Source organism: Hylobates moloch, unplaced genomic scaffold (assembly GCF_009828535.3).
Source record: "Hylobates moloch isolate HMO894 unplaced genomic scaffold, HMol_V3 SCAFFOLD_17, whole genome shotgun sequence".
NCBI classification, from domain to species: Eukaryota; Metazoa; Chordata; class Mammalia; order Primates; family Hylobatidae; genus Hylobates; species Hylobates moloch.
This window is the reverse complement of record NW_026652292.1, coordinates 78,170,211-78,188,267: the sequence shown is the minus strand read 5'-3', so window position 1 is coordinate 78,188,267 and position 18,057 is coordinate 78,170,211. Positions and strand designations below refer to the sequence as shown.

The window sequence follows — 18,057 nt, the reverse complement described above, 5'->3', positions numbered from 1 at the left end:
TCTATGGCATGGCTCCTTCTCCACCCTGAATCCTGGCTCTATACGAGCACGCCTCGCCTGTCCAGCAGCCCAGGAACACTCTCCTGGATCAGGGGCTGCTCTTCTGCGTCTCCAGTGCATGGCACAGACACATTGCAAGTGCTCGGTATATGCTTGTTGCATGGGTGAGGGACAGCCTACCTGCTTGCTACTGCCCTGGGAAGGTTCTGGCTCTAAAACCAAAGCCGGGAGAACCTTAAAAGCACATGCTAATCAAAACCTCCATAGGTTAGTAGAAAAAGAAAAGAGTTTAAGGATTAGTGAGAATGGCAGCAAATTGTATCTAGGTCTTACAGCTCCAAAAGACCATCTTTAGATGTAATCATTGTTTACTGTTTCTCATGTTCTGCTACTTTATAGAGACACAGAACTACATGGTTGTTGATCTGATCTACAGAAACGTCAGTGGAGGTACAGAATAAGTCCTTCAGGTTATCCTATAGATTAGAAATACCCCCACCTGGTGACGGCACACCTAGATTCAGACCAAACTTGTCTTTTATTTTTACTTTTGAGACACAGTCTCGCTCTGCCACCCAGGCTGGGGTGCAACGGTGCAATCTCATCTCCCTGCAACCTCTGCCTCCCGGGTTCAAGCGATTCTCCTGCCTCAGTCTCCCGAGTAGCTGGGATTACAGGCATGTGCCACCATGCCCAGCTAACAAACCAGTCTTTTAAATGCTAAGCCTCCAGACCTAAAGTGACATGGTGACATAATGTCATATTAAGAAAGGAGAAGATACATCAGAGAAGAAAATGGAGAAGACACAGGGAAGAGGCATATGGTGAAATGGGTGAGTCCCAGCTCTGTACCTACTAGTTGTATGATCTTAAGTAAGCCGCTGTTTGCCCTCAGTTTGCCCATCTGTTAAATGAGGGGCTTGGGCTAGAGGTCCCTGAGGTCGCTTCCTGCTCAAAAGCTGCCCAGATTCATGAGGGCACAGGCCCCTCCCAAGGCCCGCCCTGGCCCGGCTGGTGCTGGGGCAGTGATGATGTTACTCTGAAAGGGCGCCCCTTTACCGGCCAGGTCTCCGAACAGCACCACGGGCCTGTGCTGCAGTGCCACTGCGCTCCTCTGGTGTAGAGCAGTGGTGAGGGACCAGGATCCCAGTAGAAGCCAGAGCACTGGGTGGACGACTGAGGTGTCGTTCAGCGTGAGGTTGTAGCCCAGGTCCCAGTCGAAGTTGTTCCACAGCCGCCGGTGGAGCATGACCTGCGGGAAGGCATTGTCCGAGAGGCCCGGCTTGCACCTGGGCATGCCTGTGGGGGGCTGCGAGACAGACCGTGCCTCCTGCGGGACAGACCGTGCCTCCTACCTCCACCTGCCCGTTCCCTTGGCTGGAGATGCCATGTGCCCGCTCCGACAGCAACACAAGCCTGCTTTTGTCATCCTCCATGAAGGCCGACTGAACCATGGGGTAGTAATTCTGCAGACAGAAACATCCCCAGGTGGGCGATTGGGGCGAATGGCAAGGTAGGTCAGGCATCACCCTCTGGCCACCCCAGCTAGTGCTCCCCATAGACACAGCAGCAGCATGGGGCTGGGACCCTGACTTTGGAGACCAACAGACTGGGGTTCAGACACCAGCTCTGTGGCTTCCTAACATACGGCCCAGCTGACGTGGGTGCAGGCCCTGGCCAAGCCCTGGCCATGCATCATCTCATGGGTCCTCAGAATGACCCTTTGATGAAGCAGCCATTTTACAGGAGAGGAAACTGAGGCACAAGCCAAGGCACATACCATTCTTGTCTGTGGTAGCACCAGAATTCAGACACCAGTCTGATACCAGTCTGACTCACAGCTTGCACGCTCAAGCCCTGAACGGGCAGACACACAGGCTTTAAAAGAATTCTCTCTGGAGGCCGGGTGTGGTGGCTCACTCCTGTAATCCCAGCACTTTGGGAGGCCGAAGTGGGCGGATCATCTGAGGTCAGGAGTTCGAGACCAGCGTGGCCAACATAGTGAAACCACATCTCTACTAAAAATATAAAAATTAGCTGGGCATGGCGGCAGGCGGCTGTAATCTCAGCTACTCGGGAGGCTGAGGCAGGAGAATGGCTTGAACCTGGGAGGCAGAGGTTGCAGTGAGCCGAGATCGCTCCATTGCACCCCAGCCTGGGTGACAGAGTGAGACTCCATCTTAAAAAAAGGGAAAAAAATATTCTCACTGGAGGCCTCTACTGGCCTCTACTGCTGCAAGTTGACGCTTAACGGGTCCAGGAAAGGCGCCATTGGGAGTGTGCCTTGTGGGCATCGCAGGGCATACCCGGGCGATGCTGTTGTTCGCATAGGAAACGTAGGGCCTCCGCTGCATCTGGTAGCCATTGTTGTCTGAGTAGATGACCTGCTGGCTGTTTAGGTTAGTGCTGGTCCTCAGGACAGCCTCGCGGTTCAGCTCCAGGGGGCCGGCTTGGTACTCCTGCTCTATCCGGTGGCAGAGCAGCTCCCCGTCATGGCCCTGTGGCACATGGGTGAGCCGGGAGTGGATTGCATACGTGTAATTCTGTGCTGTCATGTTCCTGGAGGAGAAGGGAGCATCAGTAAGTAAAGCTCCAGGAACCTGCTAGATGCTTCCTTTTTCCTTCCCTTCCTTCATGTGGGCAGGGCAGGGTAGGGCCGAAAGGCAGGGAGCCTTCTTGGGCCATGTGGACAATAGCACCACCCAGGACCCCGAGCGGCTGGGAGCAGCCTGGTTCCCCGACACCGCAGGGCTGCCATGCTGGGCCTGCCTTACGTCTGCTCTGATCATGGAAGAACAGGTGCTCTGTGGGCCCCAGGGTCTGTGGGTCTCTCTCCCAGCTCTGAACTTAGCTCCCAACCAACGTGACACCACATGCAAACGCAGCCAGCATGCAGACACCAGAGCAATTCATTTCTTCATCAAACCACGTGTCAAGCACGGCCCAAGAGCTGGGGTTCAGAGCAAAGACAGACCCTCGTTCACTGAGCTGCCTGCACGCGTGCGCTGACTGTGTGCCGGGCTGTGGGGGTCACCCCGGGGGGAAGCACCTGTAGAAGTACTGCCGGATCTCAGTCACAAGCTGTCCCGCCACGATCTCCATTCCCACAGCTTCCCACGCAGGCACCGCGGCCTTGCCCGGTGTGAACAGGTAGTTATCGGAAATGGGGCCCTGTTTCACATCCCCGTTGACGTGGTACTCCAGGAACTCCTGGGTCACGCGCACCATTCGTTTGCTCTGTCTGCAGAGGCAGGAGAGAGAAGATGTCATTCTCATCCTGCACAAGGTCTCACAGACACCGGCTGGCAAGCTTCTCTCTCCAGACGCCATCTGAGTGGCCTGCGTAGCACTCACGAGGCCATGTGACTCAGCTCATCTAGAAGCCCTGTGACCCCACCCACAGCCAGTGTGGCCTCAGACTCCATCCTGTCCCAGAACGGGTCACAAAGGAGGAGAGGGACAGAGCCTGCAGACAGGAACCGTGAGCCGTCAGCAGAGGGCACCCCCAAGAGGTGGAACTGGCTCACCCAGGCGGTGGTCTGCAAGTGAAACCAGTGCAGGAACGGGCTTTTGTCATGCTGACTCTGAGCTGCCCAGCAGTACACCCATGTGTACAGACCCCATGTCATGGGCCAGAGCCTTCACTGACTTCACCTGGTTAAATTCTCCCAACCCCCAAGGGCAGGGACTATTAACCCATCCCACTCCCGAGGCATCCGAAGCTGGAAGTTGTGACATCACGCACCCAAGATCGCACATCTAGGAAGTGTGCAAGCCAGAACTCAAATTCAGCCCCAGCTTTAAATTCTGTGCTCCCTCCCTTCTATTAGGATGTTTGCGTTAGGACAGAGGATGGGAGAAGAGCAGGAGGGGGTCAAGTATTTTAACTGTAAAATGCAATCTTTGTCTTAACCAAGTGCACAAGTGATGTATTTGTATCTGAGTCTGGCCTGGCTGTGGGCGGACAGTGAGGTGGATGGCCTCCGCACCCACTTCTCTGTGGGATCGTGGTGAGGATGGGGAAGGAAAGGGAGGCAGGCTGTGGAGGGTTCTACTGAGTGCTGGTGGAGGAGGAGAAAGAAAAGAATTGAGGCCTCTGGCCCTGGACCCCTTCCCCGCACCATCCTTTTAAAAAGCTCCCCCAGGGGCCATCAAAAGAGTAAAAAGACAAGCCACGGAATGGGAGGAGGGATTTGCAAATCATAAATCTGACAAGGGACTTGTAGCTAGAATATATAAAGAACTCTTACAACTCAATAATAAAAGACAAGCCAATTTAAAAATAGGTAAAGGATCTAAAGACACATCTCACCACAGAAGATATGCTAGTGACCAGTAAGTACATGAAGAGATGCTGAACACCATTAGTTAGCAGGGAAATGCAAATCAAAACCATCATGAGATGCCACTTCTCGCCCACGAGAATGGCTATAATTGAAAAGACAGAAAATAACAAGTGTGGGCGAGGATGTGAAGAAATCGGAACCCTCATCCGCTGCTGGGAGGAACAGAAAATGGTGCAGCCGCTTTGGAAAACGGTCTGGCAGTTCCTCAAAGAGTTAAACATAGAGTTAGCTTATGACTGAGTAATTCTACTCCTAGCTATGTACCCAGGAGAAATGAAAATGTACGTCCACACAAAAACTTGTACGTGAATGTTCAGAGCAGCATTATTGATAGTAGCTAAAACGTGGAAACAACCCAAACGTCCATCAACTAAAGAACGGATGAACAAAATGTGGTACATACATGCGATGGAATAGCATTCAGCCATGAAAAGGAACGAAGTACTGATACGTGCTACGATACTGATGAACCTTGAAAACCTGCTAAGTGGGTTGGGCATGGTGGCTCACGCCTGTAATCCCAGCACTTTGGGAAGCTGAGGCAGGTGTATCACTTGAGCTCAGGAGTTTGAGACCAGCCTGGGCAACATGGTGAAACACCATCTCTACAAAAAACACCAAAATTAGCTGGGTGTGGTGGTATGCACATGTAATCCCAGCTACTCAGGAGGATGAGGTGGGAGAATCACTTGAGCCCCAGAGGAGGTTGAGGCTGCAGTGAGCCATGATTGTGCCACTGCACTCCAGCCTAGATTACAGAGTGAGACTCTCTCAATCAATCAATCAATAAAAAAGGGGGAAAAAAGAAAATATGCAAAGTGAAAGAAGTGAGTTGCAAAAGGACCACATATTGTATGAACAGGTAAATCCATATAGACAGAAATAGACTAGGACTGCCAGGGCCCGTTGGGGAGGGGAAGATGGGGAGTGACTGCTCAACAGCCTGAGGTTTCTTTCTGGACTAATGAAAACGTTCTAAAATCGATTGTGGTGATGGCTGCACAACTCTGTGAATGCACCAAAAACCACTGAATTGCCGGGCGCGGTGGCTCACGCCTGTAATCCCAGCACTTTGGGAGGCCGAGGCGGGCGGATCACGAGGTCAGGAGATCGAGACCATCCTGGCTAACACGGTGAAACCCCGTCTCTACTGAAAATACAAAAAAAATTAGCCGGGCGAGGTGGCGGGCGCCTGTAGTCCCAGCTACAAGGGCGTGAACCCCGGGGGGCGGAGCCTGCAGTGAGCCGAGATCACGCCACTGCACTCCAGCCTGGGTGAAAGAGCGAGACTCCGTCTCAAAAAAAAAAAAAAATTCAATGGGTGAATTGTGTGGTCTGTGAAGTGCATCTCAGTCAAGCTATTATATAAGGAACAAAAGCGCTCCCTTCAACCCACACTGCCCTGGGGTTGGTGTCCGCACCCTTGGCTTCCCACCCCAGGCCTCTGCACAGGCAGTCTCCTTCCTATGGAACAACCTCCCCTATGCCCTTCGAGGCCTGAGGCCTGGCCCCAGGTGTTGTCTCCAGATGGCCCCTACTCTGAATACCAACAGCTCCTCCTTTCTGCTCAGGTGACGGCACTGGTTTTGCAAGGCTTACCCCTGGTGGGGTTTTGGGAGCCTAATAAGAACTCCTTTGTCCTCACTGGAGTTCAAAAGCAAGAGAGACAGACAGGGCCATGAATGGGACAGGACAGCCTGAACTCCAGTGCTGGAAATGCCGGGTGGGACCCTGGCTTAGGCATGTGGGGTCCGTGGCCTGCCCTAAGGGGCATGTACAGAGGGGGCATGGGGCCTGAGTGAGGAAGGGGCAGGGCACATTCTGCCTCTCCTGGCCTAACCTGGCAGGCTTGGACCATGCTGGGGTTGCTCCCATTTCTGCAGCTCCTCTGCCCAACTCCCCCCTTGCCAGCCACCCATGCTGGCTGCTGTCACCCCTGCACCTGCCCCGCTTTCCCTCAGGAGCCACTGGGGGAAGATGAGGATAGACCTGACTGGGGGCCCATTCCCAGAGAAGTCCTGGAGCTCTGTGGGCAGGGAGCTGCTGACAGTGACCTTGAGCTGAGCTCCCCTGATACCCACCTCAGTACAAATGCCCCTCTCCCTTCTTCTCTCCCTCCTCTTCTTCTGTCTCCCCTCTCCCCTTTCCTGTCCCCTCACTTTCTGCCATGTACTCCTCTCGGTTAGGAGGTCACATCAGGAGACAAGGTGAGTATTCTGGCAGAGGCAGCTGGGCCTGATGAAGACTGCACCGGACGTGGCCTAGGAAGGATAAACCAGCCACGAGGTCTTTCTTGGGAGGTCAGCTGCCCACTCTGATGTCCACAAATAGCTGCTGAATGAATACATGAATGAATGAATGAATGAATGGGTGGTTGGGTGAGTGGATCGATGGATGAATGGGTAGGTACATAGGTGAGTGGGTAGATGGATGGATGATGAATGGGTGGGTAGGTAGATGGATGGATGGATGGGTAAGTGGGTGGGTGGATGGATGAGTGGGTAGATAATTGGGTGGATGGATGGACGGATGGATGGATAACTGGGCGGGTAGATAAGTGGGTGGGTGAATAGATGGGTAAGTAGACAGGTGGGTGGGTGGGATTAGATGACTTTGAAAGTCCCGTCCTGCTTTAAAGACAGTAACACTATTTACTGAACAGAGATTTTGTTTCTCTAAATTAAAAAAAAAAAGTGGATAACAATAATTTTTTTTCCTAGAGTGAGTCCCTCAATGCTCATTTTTTTCTCTGGATCAACAGCCCTGGAATGAAAAAGTATAAGCAAGCCTTTCCTGCACTGGCCCAGGCTCACACTTCTAAAATTAAAGATCACAATAGCAGGAAGGGATTTCACCACCATCTGTCCTTCCCCCAGGCAAGTGAGCAAATGGAGAATCCAGGTAGAGGCCTGACATGCCCAAGCTCCAGGCATGCCTGTGCCTCAGAGACAGCAATGGCTGCACCTTACCTCTCCCAGATGCTGTGCATCAGGTTGGTATCCTGGTCGAGCAGCACAATGTAGCAGTCGTTTGCCACAGGCACCAAGTACCTGCCTGCATGTCTGGTGCGTCTCCTCTGCCTGCGGCCAAATTGAAGGGTGCTGGCCACAGTGGCAGCCGGCTCCTGGGTGCTCTCTTGGGCCCCTGCAGTGGGTCTGATGCTGTAGTGTCGGTAACTGAGGCCTGGGATTGTGGTCAGAATAAGCAGGTCATACGCAGATGGGGTCTCTGTTGAGTTTTGGATCTGCAAGGCCAGCAGGATGAGACTTGTTAACTGTCAGCTCACACACTTTCTGGAATGGGATGCTCACTACCTGCTGAGGCAGCAGTGTCTTTCCATCTCTCGGATCCTGCTGAGTTCTCCTCCCTGCCCCCAGTCTGGCTTTCTCCCCTTGGACCCCCACAAACCACATCAGTCCTGTGAGAACCCTTCAGTGACCTGAAGATAGCTGGTTCTTGGGGTCCCCAAAGCTTCTCTTACTCCCAGCTCCTGAACTGGGAGCTCCTGAACACCCCCGGCTCCTTTAATCACCCTTCATCAACAAAAGTGATGACTCCCAAAAGCAAACCCAAATCCACTGACCTCTTCTGGAACCTGAGATCCACGAATACAGCTTCTTGCTTGACGCCTCCACCTGGAGGTCCACAGCTGACCTCACCAGCTACCCCATCCCACCCACACCTGTTCCCCCCAGCATCCCCATCCAACGATGACCCTTCCAGCACCTACTCTGCACCTTCTGCTCCCTGCTGTCCAGCTCTCTCCACCCCGACCCCCTAGTCATCCCATCCCTCAGTCACTCCCCTTCCCCATCCCCCAGGCACCCCCATCCTCCACCCTCCAGCCACTCCCACCCACCACCAAGGCCCCCCACCGCCTTCTTGAGGCCTCTCATCTCCCTTCCCTGTGGCCTCTGCCTGGTCACAGCTGCTGTGGCCCCTCCCTAGGTAACTGCCCAGCATCTGCACTGCTGTCCCCACATCCACTCCTGTGACTACCAACCCATCCACTGCAGCAACCAAAGCGAGCTTTTCGAGACTCTTGTCTGCTGCAATCGGGGAAGGAAGCCTCCTCTGGGACCCAGCCTCCTCCCTGCAGTGACCTTGCTCTGCCCTCTGGCCCTTGGGGCTCCAGCATCACCAACCCTTCCTTCCTGACACTCCTGCCCTTTCCTGCCTCTGAGCCTGTGCCACGCTGTGCCCTCCACCTGGACTACCTTCTCCTGGGAGGGGCCATCCCCCAATCTTCTCATCCCCATGTGGAGGGACTTTTCCAGGTTAACCCTCCTGGCCTCTGCTCACCTCCAAGGTGTCTGATTTGGGGAGGCAGGCTGGAGGAGGGCACTGCGCCCCCTCAGTTCCTGTGCCCCAGTGGGGAGGCCTTTTGGAGGGCCCTATTAGCAAGCCCAATAATGGTGTACACGCCCCCCAACCCAGCCTTTATCCCAAATACAGCAGACACCTGTTCCCTGTCTGCCTGATCCCGCATTGATGCGGCCTGGCCCACCTATTTAAAATGTGTCCCCAGCCCCTGCAACTTGCTCTAGTGACTGTCCCCCTCATGGTGGTCATCGCCTATCATATTCCATATTTTTCTTATTTTACTTATCACCTGTCTCCCCTACTGGAATAGATGCCCCCCGCCCCCAGCCACCCCAGGCAGTGGGATTTGTGTCTGTTTGGTTAGTACACCATCCCCAGCGCCTAGAACAGGGGCTGACAGACAGTAGGAGCTCCAGAAATGTATGTTGAAGGAATCTACTCTTAACGGATGCTGCCTCTGAGTGGGGAACGGGGGTGTGGGGTTCTGCTCAGACCCATCCCCTCCCCTCGCCTCTCCCTGTGCTGGACAAACTCCTCCCACGTCTCAGTTCCAGCTGAGGCCCCTCCCTTGGCTCCTGAGCCACCACTCCACACCGTCACCATCCACATCTGTGTCCTGGGATGGGGCTTGGCCTCGCTCAGGTCCAGGGGCCCAGCACCCAGCCCAGGGCTGGGCCCAGGATGGGCATTCGGGAGCTTTGCTGAGTGAATGAGTGATGCCACCCCCTCCTCCACCTCCCCAAGAAGGGTCAGCTGGGTGGTGTGTCTGGCGCCCTTTGGAACTGGAGTTGGCCTGACCCACGTAGGGTGTCTAGGTGGTGTGGAGAGAGGCAGTCCGGCCCCATCCCTAATATCGGCACCTCCATTAAAGCACCCCTTTAAGATTCCTGAAGGCTTGCCCACATGCCAGGGTGGAAATTCATATTAGATCACAAATATTCCCAAAGGCAGGAGAGTGAGGGAAAGCTTCCCACACGTGAGGCCCTTCTAGGGATCAGCCTATACAAGGGGGCCCAGCGAACAGGAGTGTGAACAGGCCTGGTGTGGTGGCTCATGCCTGTAATTGCAGCTCTTTGGGAGGTCAAAGTGGGAGGATTGCTTGAGGCCAGGAGTTTGAGACCAGCCTGGGCAACATAGTGAGACCCTGCCTCTACCAAAAAACAAACAAAAAAATTAGCCATGTGTGGTGGTGTGCACCTGTGGTCCCAGCTATCAGGAGGCTGAGGTGGGAGAATCGCTTGAGCCTGGGAGGTCGAGGCTGCAGTGAGCTGTGATTGCACCACTGCACTCCAGCCTGCATGACAGAGTGAGACTTTGTCTCAAAAAAAAAAAGGAAAATTGACACTAAAAATGGTCTTAAAAAGTGTAAGCAGGGCACAACAGTTGTGCCACCTCCTAACTCCCACGCGGCATGAGTGATGCCACAGACTGAATATCTGTGTTCCCTCAAATGGCTGACGTCCGGATTCTAAGCCATTACTTGGAGGTGGGGCCTTGGGGAGGTGATTAGGTCAAGAGGGTGCAGCCCTCAAGAATGGGATTAGTGCCCTTGTAAAAAAAACCTCAGAGAGCTCCCTCAGCCTCTTGTGCCATGTGAGGACACACAGGAAGATGGCAACCAGGAAGAGGCCCTCAACAGAACCCGGCCATGCTGGCACCTTGATCTTCCTGCCTCCAGAACTGTGAGAAATAAATGTCTGTCATTTAAGCCATGTAGTCTAAGATACTTTGATTCTTTGTCATAGCAGCCCAAGCAGGCTGAGACAGATGAGGCCCTTATCTCCCATAGCGTGACCCCATTAGTGCTGGGCACAGTACCAGGCCTGGGCGCAGGGGAAGGCTCAGTTCACAGCTGGTGGGGCTTGAATGTGAAGCCTGCTCCACCTCTCCCTCGCTGGGGGACTTTGACCAGTCCCTTAGTCTCAGCAGGCCTCCGAGTACACGAGGGGATGACAGGGATGATGACACAGATGGCCCTTGGCTTCTGGCCACATTGGATGCCCCAAGCCCAGTATCAGTCCGCTGGGTAGATCCAATTGCCTTCAACGGCTGTGTGTCCCTGGGTGATGTCTTCCTACAAGGGCAGGCTGTCACACTTTCACTCGAACCACGGCTTTGATTGACCAAGAAAGGTTTGGAGGTTGGGAGTTTGCCATCTCCCAGCTGTGTGACCTCAGGGACTCTGTGTGGTACAGTAAACATAGATAGATTTGGTCTTTGTCTGCAGCTCTTGCCACAGAGTTCCTAAAACCATTGGGACTTCCTGAGTGATAGGAGTGTCTTCTAAAGTTCATAACAAGCCCCTTCCAACCTTATCTGAGCTTATGCTGTTGAGGTGCCTTCTGGCAAGGCCCATAGGTGGCTTCAGGAGGGGGCTGCTCCCAAGGAAGCGAGCCTGGGTTAGAGGGCTGGGATGCTAGGCCCTCCCTGCTTCCACCTCGCCAGTGCTCTGCTCCCTGCAGCTGTCCCTGAGTTGTACCCTTTCTTTCTTTTTACTTTGAGATGGAGTCTCACTCTTGTTGCCCAGGCTGGAGTGCAGTGGTGCGGTCTCAGCTCACTGCAACCTCTGCCTTCCAGGTTAAAGCGATTCTCCCGCCTCAGCCTCCCAATTTTTATACCAGTGCGTGCCACCATGCCTGGCTAATTTTTGTCCTTTTAGTTAGAGACGGGGTTTCACCATGTTGGCCAGGCTGGTCTCGAACTCCTGACCTCGGGTGATCCACCCGCTTCAGCCTCCCAAAGTGTTGGGATTATAGGCGTGAGCTACCGCACCCAGCCAGTTGTACCCTTTCTAACAAAAATGTCATGGTAAGTATGGCACATGTCTGAGTTCTGTGAGTTGTTCTAATGAATTATCAAACTTGTGTGTGTGTGTGTATCATGGGAACCCCAGAATTCAGTCAGGAGGACACACGTATGGTAGCCTGGGAACCCCATTTGTGGCTGGTGTCTGAAATTAGGGGTCTTGTGAGATTAGGCCCCTAATCTGGGGGGTCTGTGCTCACTCCAGGTACTTAGTTCAGGAATGAATTGATTTTAGGACACTCAGTTGGTGTCAGAAAAGTGGAGAATTGGGTGGTGTTGGGAAAAAAAAACCCTTTTGCTTCTCTGAGCCTCAGTTTCCTCTTCTGTAAAACAAAGGCGAGAAGGCCTCCCTTACAGGGTCGGAAGAGACAATGTGCCCAGCCCAGAGCAGGCTCAGCAAGCAGCCAGGGCCCCTCCAGCAGGATATCGTGTCCCTACCTGCGAGGGCACTGGGTGGCCCGCCTCATCTGTGACGCGGACTCCAGGGAAACCAACAGTCAGGGTGACGATGGTGGTGACCGTCCAGGCCAGCGGGTTGTAGACCGAGGCAAAATGTCCTGCAGGCCCTGCACCTGCACACAGAGAGGAGGCTTTGCTTGTGCCATGTGACTCACCTTCTGGAATGGGGTGCTCACTGGGTGCCCCTCAGTACGAGGGAAACTGAGGCAGGTGAGACGCAGCCCTCCAGAACTCCCAGGGGAGCCGGGAAGGGGGCAGGCCAACAGGTGTTTCCCACAGACACAGCGTGGGCTGCGTTCTGCAGTCTGGCTTCCAGGGCAGGGCAGGCGGAGGGGCTCGGAACATAAAGTGTCCGTGTCGCCCTGGAGAACTGAGGTTCTATTTGCTCCTCACACATCTCTATCGGCCCATTTTACTGATGAGGAAACAGGTCCAGAGAAGTACAGCCACCTGCCCAAGGTGACCCAGCTTCTAAGGCCTGGCTCCAAAGCTTTGAGTGCTGGGCACTGTGAGCCACCAGAGAATTCTCTGGAGCCCAGAGGGTCAAGTCCATTGCCTAGCCTGGCATTTTAGGCCCCTGTGATGAGGACCTGGCCTATTTTTCTGTTGCATCCTACCAGCCCATGTGTGTGAGCTCTGGCCACACCTGAGAACTCCTGGATCCCCGAACCCAGCACATACTTCCAGCCTCCCTGCCTCTGCCTGGGCTGCTCCCTCTGCCAGGGACACCTTTCCTGGTCTTCTCTACCTATTCACAGCTTGGGGAAGCCTCTCCTGTGTGTTCATTGGAATGACAGCTCTTCAAAAGGCCCCACCTGGCAGTGAAGCCATACCCCAGCTGAGAGCTCCACATCTGCCACTGTCTCTTCCACCTGGCTGGTGTTCCTGAGGCCAGGGGGCCTTCCAGAGCCTGCAGGTTGGATGGGATTACACACAGACAGAGACGGGAGGGGAAGGGCATGTTAGATGCTAGGGCAGTGGGCAGCCAGAGCTGGGACACGAAGAAGTACAAGGCAGCCAGGCGCAGTGGCTCTTGCCTGTGATCCCAGCATTTTGACAGACCAAGGTGGGAGGACCACTTGAGCCCAGGAGTTAGAGACCATCCTGGCAACACGGCAAGACCCTGTCTCTCCAAAAAACATAAAAATAAAACAATGAGCCAGGTGTGGTGGTGCATGCCTGGAGTCCCAGCTACTTGGGAGGCTGAGGCAGGAGAATCGCTCAGGCCCAGGAGTCTAACGCAGCAGTGACCCATGATTGGCACCACTGCACTCCAGCCTAGGTGACAGAGTGAGACCCTGTCTCAAAAAACAAAAAACAAGAAGGAAGTGCAAGATGACCAAGTGCAAGCTGTGGGTGGGACCTGGGGGCCTATGCACAGAAAAGTCTCATGTGGGCAGAGGGCCGCCAACCTGTCTTCATTTGTCCAGGATCTTCCCAGTTTGGAAACCCCTCAGTCCCAGGCACACTGGCATGTGATCAGTCACTCTACACATGGGAAAACTCACAGTCAAAGAGGCTGGTCCCACGGCTGCCCTGCTGTGATCTCAGCCAAGTGGAGTTCGGGAGGGAGTGCCGGGAGCCAGGAAGGGACCGGGCCCCTGAGGACACCGGCGTACTCTCTGCAAGGCTGGGCAGCACGGGGTTCAGGTTCAATCCCTGCTCTGCTCCTTCCTACCCGAGTGGCCCTGGGCTAGCATATAACTTGAGTCTGTTTCCTCGGCTGTAAAATGAGGACAGTAACCATTCCTATTTTGTACAGATTTTGTGAGGCATTAAATTCAATACTGCATGAAGGGTATTTTGAGCTTAGTAAATGCTCAAAACATGTTAGCTGCTATTTCTGGCTCTTGTTGTAACATCACCAACCCTTCCTCATTGCACGGATGAGCAAACAGAGGCTGGGAGGATTGAAGCCACCTGTCCGAGCTCTCACCGTGGGGAAGGGCAACATGGGTGATGTGGACTCAGAGTCTGAAGCTGGGGTCGTTGAGCCCCTCCCCTGACCCCCTCAGGCTCTCCCTTCATAAAGGGGCCACAGCCTCCCTGCAGGGCCCGGCTCACCGGAGCTGGCCGCCATGGGTGCCTGGGGCTGGAGCTTGTCTAGGACGATGGAGGCCATCAGCTTGCGCACGCCCAGCATTCCCGAGGCCAGGTGCGTCGCGTACATGTCTCTCACCTTGGGGGACTCAGTCCCAGTGATGGCATCATGGTGCTGGACCTGCAGCAACCCCCAGAGGGGAGGAAGAACAGGATCAGGACCTGACTCTGCGAGGTACCTACAAGGCACGTACTAGGCGCTGGCTCTCATTCTGGCTGGCCAGGTGCCAGTGGAGAAGGGGGCAGTCCCCGGCATTTTACAGAAGGGGGAACTGAGGCCAAGAGAAGCTGAGGAGCTTGCCCAACTTTTCCTGCCCTTGTGGGAACTCATTGTCCCCCATCTCTGGACCCCCTGCTCTGATGGACCCTAAAGTCACCTCATTTCTTTCTCAACACAATGACATGTTCTGCCAGCAGTTCCTTTTGGGGAACTGTTACAGTGTCATGGCTGGTGTGACCCTTTTTTGGATAGGTGACTGAGGACAAGTTAACAGGCTGTCTTGGGTCTGTCTTCCCATCAGTACAGTAGGGGATGGGTGGAGACGGAAACTCATAAACTGGCTATTCAGCAGCCACTGCACCAAGCAGGCTGTGCACACCAGCACATCCAATTGCCCCACCGTCCTCCTGGGCAAGCTCGTTGTTCTCATTGTACAGGAGGGAATTAGGTCTCGGTTGGGCATGGGAATCATGTGCCTGACGTCACACAGCTGAGCCGAGATTTGGATGCAGGCAGGGCTGTCGGACACAAATGCCACTCCACCTTGTCCTTTATCCCTCTTGCTAAACTGCTACAAAGCTTAATGAGGCCACCAGCTGGATGGATCAGGCTGTGGTCTCAGCCTTGGCCCGCGTTCACCATGCACCGGCCTTGTAACCAAAGGGAACCTCAGTTTCCCCTCTGTAAAGTGCCCCAGGGCTGGGAGGATTGGCTAGGACAAGGGAGGGGAGGTGGATAGCATGGGAGGTTCCAATCCTGCCACTGTGGCTAAAAGTGGTGTTACCTCGGAGACGGCCCAGCGAAGTTGCTGGAGCTGCTGCAGGGCCCAGGTGGGGTCCAGATGCCCACGGGGTGCTGGCCACATGTAGCGTGTGAACATGGACTCCCCGGCATACAACAAGGCGCTGGCTCGCCGGGCCAGCCCCTTCAGTGCGCTGCGGGACGTGTAGAAGCCCGTCCAGGCCTGAAATGGATCTGGGAGACAAGGGAAGATGGTGAGCTTGAGACGGCATGACCCAGAAGTCCGCTAAGCTCTAGCCCTGGAAGAGCTGAGAAGCTGGGGCTGCAGAGGCAGCCTCTGCCAGGGTCACCCAAGGAGGCAGGCCGGGCAGGCAGTGAGCCCAGGGCTTGCGGCTCCCAATTCAGGCCTCCTCCCATAGCCAGACTAGGAAGTGCCCAGAAAGCCCTGGACGGGCCCTGGGCAGGGCGGGAGAGGCAGGCTGCACTGGGGCAGGTGGGGTGGGGTGCTGAGAGAAACACAGAACAGATGTGTGAGCAAAGGGCCTGGGAGACCCGGGGGGAGAGGAGGAGCCAGGTGGGCAGGACCTCACCGAGAAGGGCCTAGACTGCACAGAGGCCTTCATGTGTGACGTGGGCATGGGGAGGCCAGGCCAGGCAGGCGTTTCAGCAGGGATTCTCTGGGCGTCCAGGGAGGATGGACGGTAGGAGGCAGCAAGGGCTCAGAGACCCCAGGGAGCCACTGTCCTGATGCAAGACTGAGAGGATGAGGACGCCCAGGGCCCATGCAGGAGGCAGGAGGGCTGAACCCTCCCAGGGAGTGGCTGTCTGTCTCAGAAGGGAGCTTCCTGTTGCTTCTGCTTTCCTGGTCCTCGGCGTCTGGGATGTGCCCAGATTTGCCTTGATTCCCTGTTCTTCCCCCACTGGTCCTGAATCAGACTGGGAGGGGTGGTCACATGGCCCAAGGGACAGGCCACAGTCTGTGGGTCAGATGGGGTCCTCCACAGCTTTGCAGCCATGTTGAGAGTGGGTGGTGAGGCCCGATTCCATTCAGTCTGACAGGGGCTCCACAGCCTCAGCGGTCATCACAATACCATGTCCGCCTGGACACCACGCCCACCTGGACAGAGCCACACCCAACTTGACTCGGGTGTATCCCTACCCACTAGATGTAGCCACACCCACAGTCACTACCCCACCCACCTCACCATTAGCCATGCCCACATTAACATATCTCCTCCTGCCTTGCCTACAACCACACCCACATCCATGGACATCCCCCAACCCGTGTGTGTGGCACCACCTGCCTCCAACGTGGTGTCAACAGCAGGAGCCGGGGACTATGCAGCCCCACTGGTCACCATGCAGACCCAGAGGCTGGGGCCCAGAGAGGCAGGACTAACCCAGGTCATGGGTGAGTCAAGGCAGTGCCCAGGCCAGAATGAGCCCTGCAGCTGGAGTCCATCTGTGGCATCTCTTTGGAAGGGAAATGTTATGGTTTGAATAACCCTCCAAAACCCATTGTTAAAATTTAATTGCCATTGTGACTGTATTAAGAGGTGGGATGCTTAAGAGGAGATTAGGCCATGAAGGCTCTGCCCTCACGAACAGATTAATGTCATTGTCATGGGACTGGGATTGTTAGAAAAGCAAGTTCGACCCTCTTGTCCGGCTGTTCTTTTGCACTCAGCCTTCAGCCATGGGTGATGCAGCAAGAAGGCCCTCTCTAGACACCAGCCCTCCCACCTTGGACGTCCCAGCCTCTACACCTGTGAGCCAAAGAAACTTCGTTTCCTTATCAATGACCCATTCTGTGGTATTCTGTTACAGCAGCACCCAGAGGGCTAGGACATCTGCTGAGCCCTGCCTCTGTGCTGGGCAGGAGGCTGAGAGCACTTCCTCTCATTGAATTTTCATAGCAACCCTATCTATGGACAAGGCACCACAAATGTCACCCTTTGGAGGCAGGACGGTTTCATGACTTGCACACGGCCAGGGAGTAGAGGCTTACTCACAGCCAGCCCTCTTAGCTCTCAGGCTGTGCTGCTGGTGGCCAGCCCAGTTCTGGCCTGAGGACACAGGCATGATGCACAGGAGGTGCCCAGTAATGACTATGCAGTGAAAGGAAGCCTGAGTCAGCCTCAGCATCAGGAAAGGGCTCGTAGAAGAGGTTTATGTGGAACTCATGCAGGAAGAGAAGGTGGCGGAGGCTGCTCCCAGCAGGAGGCACCGCCTGTGCAAAGGCCAGAGGCAGGAAACTGCATGTGTGGGCAACGGTGAGAGGCTGAACCCTGTGGGAATCAGGTGGTGTATGTGGCGGCCAGGACGTCCAGGTGGAGTGAGCAGAGGGGGCCAGTCTCTGCCCCTGCGCCCCACACAGAACTTGCCTGGCACCCCTCCAGGGCTTGGAGAGCAGTGCCAAGCAGACCCTGAAGTGGGCAGAGGGTACATGGACTATACCCTCCCTGCCACCAAACTACCACCCCAGCCCCTGGAAGCCTGTACCTGTGGAATAGGGCAGGAAGTCGTGGTGGTCGCGGACACGCCAGGTGACATTGAGAGCATGCAGGGCATGGAAGTAGTCGCCCAGCGTGGCATACTGCACCGAGACACCGAGCTCGGCAGCATGGCTGTTGATGTGGTCCAGCAGCGGGTCCATGTTGGCAAACTGCACCGAGGCATTGAAGAACTGCTTGTCACATCCCTGCAGGGACATGGGACACTAAAGGTTAGCTGTGCCGTGGGAGCAGGGTGCTCGCCCAGTAAGGGTGGTCTGATCACCACCCTCCACCAGCTGCCCTCCCAGTCTCCAAGGTGGCCAACAGGGGCCCCAAACCGGCTCCCATAGCAGTGGCTTGATCTTGGGTCATGCAACCTCCGCCTCCCGGGTTCAAGCGATTCTCCTGCCTCAGCCTCCCTGAGGCTGCATGCGCCACCACACCTGGCTAATTTTTATATTTTTAGTAGAGACAGGGCTTTGCCATGTTGGCCAGGCTGGTCCCGAACTCCTGACCTCAGGTGAGCTGCCCGTCTTGGCCTCCCAAAGTGCTGGGATTATAGGTGTGA

General features: G+C 55.1%; 1 protein-coding gene across 1 annotated transcript in view; it reads right to left on the bottom strand.

Moving 5' to 3' along the window:
- MAN2B2 (mannosidase alpha class 2B member 2) overlaps positions 1-18,057 on the bottom strand; it is a 50,999-nt gene that overhangs the window by 9,509 nt on the left and 23,433 nt on the right. Inside the window, exons 7-15 of the mRNA XM_032135905.2 lie at positions 17,497-17,695; positions 15,038-15,228; positions 13,998-14,154; positions 11,913-12,046; positions 7,316-7,590; positions 3,050-3,241; positions 2,307-2,559; positions 1,356-1,466; positions 1,060-1,252 (exon numbers count right to left, since the gene is read on the bottom strand). Of these exons, the coding sequence (XP_031991796.1) occupies positions 1,060-1,252; positions 1,356-1,466; positions 2,307-2,559; positions 3,050-3,241; positions 7,316-7,590; positions 11,913-12,046; positions 13,998-14,154; positions 15,038-15,228; positions 17,497-17,695 (1,705 nt within the window). The remainder of the gene's footprint in view (positions 1-1,059; positions 1,253-1,355; positions 1,467-2,306; positions 2,560-3,049; positions 3,242-7,315; positions 7,591-11,912; positions 12,047-13,997; positions 14,155-15,037; positions 15,229-17,496; positions 17,696-18,057) is intronic.